The sequence below is a fragment of the Argopecten irradians genome, chromosome 2 (assembly GCF_041381155.1).
Source record: "Argopecten irradians isolate NY chromosome 2, Ai_NY, whole genome shotgun sequence".
Lineage (NCBI taxonomy): Eukaryota > Metazoa > Mollusca > Bivalvia > Pectinida > Pectinidae > Argopecten > Argopecten irradians.
Window position 1 is genome coordinate 30,780,638 of NC_091135.1, and position 5,470 is coordinate 30,786,107.

At 38.2% G+C, this 5,470-nt stretch overlaps 1 protein-coding gene across 2 annotated transcripts; it reads right to left on the reverse strand.

Moving 5' to 3' along the window:
- Positions 1 to 321: 321 nt before the first annotated feature.
- Positions 322 to 5,167, reverse strand: LOC138315121 (complement C1q subcomponent subunit B-like). Of its 2 annotated transcripts, none has more exons than XM_069255883.1 (6): positions 4,908 to 5,167; positions 4,125 to 4,237; positions 2,560 to 2,631; positions 2,271 to 2,342; positions 1,473 to 1,697; positions 322 to 882 (listed from the first exon to the last, which is right to left on the reverse strand). In XM_069255883.1, the coding sequence occupies exons 1-6, from the start codon at positions 5,123 to 5,125 to the stop codon at positions 491 to 493; spliced, it is 1,092 nt and encodes a 363-aa protein (XP_069111984.1). In that variant the 5' UTR covers positions 5,126 to 5,167; the 3' UTR covers positions 322 to 490. The 2 variants fall into 2 exon arrangements, with proteins under 2 accessions (XP_069111984.1, XP_069111983.1); XM_069255882.1 differs by having other exon boundaries at positions 1,458 to 1,697.
- Positions 5,168 to 5,470: the final 303 nt, after the last annotated feature.

The following is a 5,470-nucleotide window of genomic DNA, read 5'->3' on the forward strand; positions in this document are numbered from 1 at the left end:
TACAATCATACGTGACTATCAGAAAAATAGATCATTAATATTTAGATTAGATTATTTTAAATTTTGTTCGTTCAAACACCCTTACAACATAACCCTTTTATAGGCGTTTTACTTGTATTTCTTATCGGTTTATGGTAGTTTTTTCCTGATAAACATGTTGCTCGAGATTCAATTAAATCGATGACAAAAAGTATGATCAAACATGCTTTCATAAAATCATCATAGCTATTCCTTAGCGAGAGAGAAAAAAAATCTTCGCACGACTTTGGAAAATGCTAAAATAGATTTATTATTTATAATGAATATTTTATTAAACTTCGTACCCTAAGAAAACAATTTCCATAAATTTATGTTTTGACATCTTTTATAATCCATTCAGTATTTGACTTGGTAAGGGACCAAACGTTTCCCTGGCTATTCCGGATTGCGGGTTTTTGTTGGTTAGAGCAAGAAAAGTGATACAAGCTGTAAAAGTCCTTTGCAGCTGATTCTACAATGCATGCAGTAAGTAACCGGAGAAGGAAGAAGCCATTCCAAGGACAAGTCCGTGGGATACTTTAAATACAGATATATATACAACATCGTCCACACTTAACTGTAACGTAATGGTGGCAGATCCGGTGTTAGCATAAATTCCCGCCGCCACCTCTAAATACAAACGATGTTCTCCGTTTACTTTCAGTTCCGACTTGAGGTAGCGACTGTCATTCACTTCAGTGGACCACGAGAACACGTAAATCCCTGGAATAATGCACGTGAATTTTCCAGTGGCTGGGTTATAAGCGTTCCCTACATTAGTGTTTACATCATCGTATACAATAATCCCATATAGTGTCACGTACATATTATTTCTAACCCCGGCCGTAAAAGCGATGTTCTTTTCTGAAACAAGAAAAGAAAAAGGTTAGTAGAACACCAGTGCGAGCCTGCGACATGTAACAGTTCCTTATAAGATCAAACCATGTTAAAGTATTTCAGAAATTTTCTTTTTTAATTTTCTGTTAAAATAAATGTCGCCGAATAAAATCCTACAAATATTCTTCTATCAAGTCAAAACAAATAACGAAGCATTAATTTGTATGTTTTGGGAATACACCTTTCTAATTCGGCACTGACGGGTTTTTTTTAGAATTTCAGCCCGTGCGTCGATTCGACTGACCTACTTCTGAGACGAAACGTTCTTTGAAAGACATATTTGCAACAACGTTTCTATTCTTAAACTAATATATATATGTTATTGATGAATATTGCAGGATAAACAGTATACATGGTCAGTGTCTTAAAATATAAGCTGCATTTTTGGCTCGGTCAGAAAGAAAAAGTGTCCCCCTTTGGCCCTATTCACGTTGACCTGTCTCCCCATCCTCGATATTCCAGGGGTTACGATGTGTAGAGATCGTAAGTGATCTGAACCCCTGGGATATCGATGATGGTTTTCCCCTTGCCTCCCGGCTAACCATGGTCAGTGGCACCTGTTTCCCCCTTTGGTCCTTGCTGACAACTTGATCCTATGTCCCCTTTTGGTCCCGGCTGGCCAGTGGCTCCTGTGTCCCCTGTGTCCCCCTTTAGGCCCGGTTGACCATTTGATCCTGTGTCCCCCTTTGGGCCCGACTGACCACTTGATCCTGTGACTCCCTTTGGCCCCGGCTGGCCGGGGGACCCAATGTCACCTTTAGGTCCACGATCTCCCTTCTCACCTGATGATAATATATATGTCACATATATTGATTTTATGTTATTATTGTGGCCACCAGCGGTTTTAAAATTGCTAAACCTGCTAAACATACAGGCAAAGCAGTGAGGCAATGCAATTAAGTAAAAAGGGTAACGTGACTAGGAAAAATTTAAATATCATTTAGACTGCAGGTAAAAAAGGTGTGCACAAACTGATTAGAATACATATCCTTATTCCCATAGAGGACCTGACATCAGGCATCACGGTCTGATAACCTTTATACTCCATTTACTTTAGCTCGATGGTATTTTTCCAGACAGCTTCATCAACTGAATACGACATTTTGTTAAAGTATCCAAGGCATATACATACAGTCATGTTGTAGTTTTGGGTTACATACACGATGATGACTCTAAAAACTCTTGCAAACTATTTCGTCCCCAGGGGAGGTATAATTTGATTGGTCAATTTGAAACGTCACCAGAACGTGACCCAATAACGGTATTTTATCCTTTATGAAACGGATTGAGAATAAGGACGTGTTTTATTCAGACTGTTAGGGAGTGGAATTTAACGTTCAAACAACAGGACTTACCATCCAATCCATCGTCCCCGTTAAATCCTGGTGATCCTGACTCTCCTTTAGGTCCACGCTCTCCTGGAACTCCTGATTGGAGTATAATACAACAGCTCATATAATACAACAGCTCATATAATACAACAACTCATATAATACAACAGCTCATTTTATACGTAGAATGTTCTTAAAACTTGATAATTATTATAAACTTTACTTAGAACAATAAAAAAGGTAAACCATCATTTATAAGTTTATACCTGTGTTACGGTAACTGTATATAATTACAAATATGTTACATATTTACCAGTTATTCCAGGTTTTCCTACCGGTCCCGCAGGTCCGCTGGCGCCTTTTTCTCCTTTAGTACACACACAGTCTAAAACAAATTCAATGGGAAACAACAAGGAGATTAAACTCACACAAAATACTATTTACAAATGTCAGTCGTCACAGACAACAGCATTCATCACTTGCTTCAAATACTTAACTTTAACACTTTTGAAAGCCGATCTTGTAATGGTATAGTGACAAGGGGTTTTCTGATTGATTGATTGATTTCAGTGAAAGTAAGTACAAACTTTTGAGAGATTCAAAACACAATGTTACAATAGCAAAGCAACTGTCGGGCCGAAACTTCAGAACACAATGTTACAACAGCAAGGAAACTGTCGGGCCGAAACTTCAGAACACAATGTTACAACAGCAAGGAAACTGTCGGGCCGAAACTTCAGAACACAATGTTACAACAGTGAGGAAACTGTCGGGCCGAAACTTCAGAACACAATGTTACAACAGCAAGGAAACTGTCGGGCCGAAACTTCAGAACACAGTGTTACAACAGTAAGGAAACTGTCGGGCCGAAACTTCAGAACACAATGTTACAACAGCAAGGAAACTGTCGGGCCGAAACTTCAGAACACAATGTTACAACAGCAAGGAAACTGTCGGGCCGAAACTTCAGAACACAATGTTACAACAGTAAGGAAACTGTCGGGCCGAAACTTCAGAACACAATGTTACAACAGCAAGGAAACTGTCGGGCCGAAACTTCAGAACACAATGTTACAACAGCAAGGAAACTGTCGGGCCGAAACTTCAGAACACAATGTTACAACAGCAAGGAAACTGTCGGGCCGAAACTTCATTAATGTTATACCCCTATAACATAATTTCTATATAAACTCTACGAACAAAAATGCCAATAAATGAACTGCTCCTTCGAGCGGTCCAAAGAACTGTTAAAATCGACTGTTAAAATGTGCTGTTGGACCGGAGTGACGTCACAATGGGATATAACAAAACAGTTATCGACTGGGCTTTCGGGTAACGGATGATTTGTTGGACCCTCACACAAACTGTTAAGGAACATTTCATTTATTGGCATTTTTGTCCGTAGAGTTTATATAGAAACTATTTTGAAACTTCAGAACACGATGTTACAACAGCAAGGAAACTGTCGGGCCGAAACTTCAGAACACAATGTTACAACAGCAAGGAAACTGTCGGGCCGAAACTTCAGAACACAATGTCACAACAGCAAGGAAACTGTCGGGCCGAAACTTCAGAACACAATGTTACAACAGCAAGGAAACTGTCGGTCCGAAACTTCAGAACACAATGTTACAATTTACAGTCGCCTTTTGAATTAGCAACTGGTTTCTAATTTGTGGTTTTTGTGGGGAGATATATGACAAAATAATTCTTATTCTTCTCCTTTGTTATCACAATTTAAAATACTTTGAGCAAATTATAATTAAGTCTTAATAATAAATATGAAGCTGAAACGTAAACAAACTTGTTAATCACATGGTCGGCTAGTCAAACAGTAAGATGTAGAGCAACGCCATCATCAATTTAAAATGTACTCACTTTGACTGTCGGGAGTTGATGCTCTTGTGTTTAAATATGCTCGATACGATCGCTGACCTAGAGGCCCAGCAGGTTTGGTCGCATCAGGAGAATCTGCTCGGCCATTTTTATGTCTGTATTAAGATAAACAACATTTGATAACAACCATTTGTCTGCTAACCCCCTCCTCTCCACAACAACTATGTCAATAAACAATTAGTCCATATGGTTATGATTTCTTGATCCCCTAAATAGTAAATACTGTTTTGGTGGAGAAATTGACCGCCCATAGAATATTATGTCTGTCATAACATATAATTGTTTATCAAACCCCCATCAACGAAGTTAAGGGGGTATACTGAAATCGGGTCGTCTGTCTGTCTATCTGTACACACATCTTTGTCCGGGAACTCCTACTAAACCACTTGACAGATTTTCATAAAATTTGTTACACAGAACCCTGACATAAAGGGGAGTTGAGGAAATTATAGAGGGTACTCAATGTCCCCTATTATCGGAGTTATTACTAAATTCGTGCAGCGGGGGTATTAGACGTCAACTCTCGCGACAGTTCTTGTTTATTCTGTAAAATGCGATGTCCATTAAGGACAAGGTAATAACTTAGACTGAATCCAAATTTTGATACTCCTATAATAAATACATGAAAAATTTACTGCATTTTTGCTGCAGTTCTTGACAAATTTCCGTGATATGCAATACAATATTATAATATCATATCAGAGCCAACGCATCATTTAATGATTCTTAATTTTAGAGTCAGTTAAAAGCTAATTATAAACCTACCCAAGAACACTCAGCTGGTCCCACAAAGCAGAATATTTTTCTTGTAGTTCCCTGTGTTCATTACGAAGAGCACCAATATCCGTTACTGTACTTTTAACCACAGTTTGCAACGATACGAGTTGATCTTGTAAATTTTTGATATTCAAATCAATCTGGCCGTTCGCAGAATAAATCAGAAACAGTATAATAAGAGTCACCATGTTAGATATTTGGAACATGCTGGTTTCTATGTATCCTAAGATTACCAGGACTGACTGTTAACCTACTTATCCAGCTTTATCACGTGATCATCCAGTGACATCCCCAATGTGTATTTATATATAATATTTGTATAAATTCATGACACCACAGTATGTAAAATGTTTTGCCGTCATGACCCGACATTGTCGTGACAAAACTGATTTCTCTGTTAGAGTTTTGAAACACATTCTGACACTGATTTTGTCGAAATGGTTCATTAAGCTGAAATTCCATTAAATTTTAATCGATCGTTCGTACATTCTCTATTCTACAATTTACAGTTTTATCAGTGGGTGGACAGAAACACCTATGCTTTTAGTTAC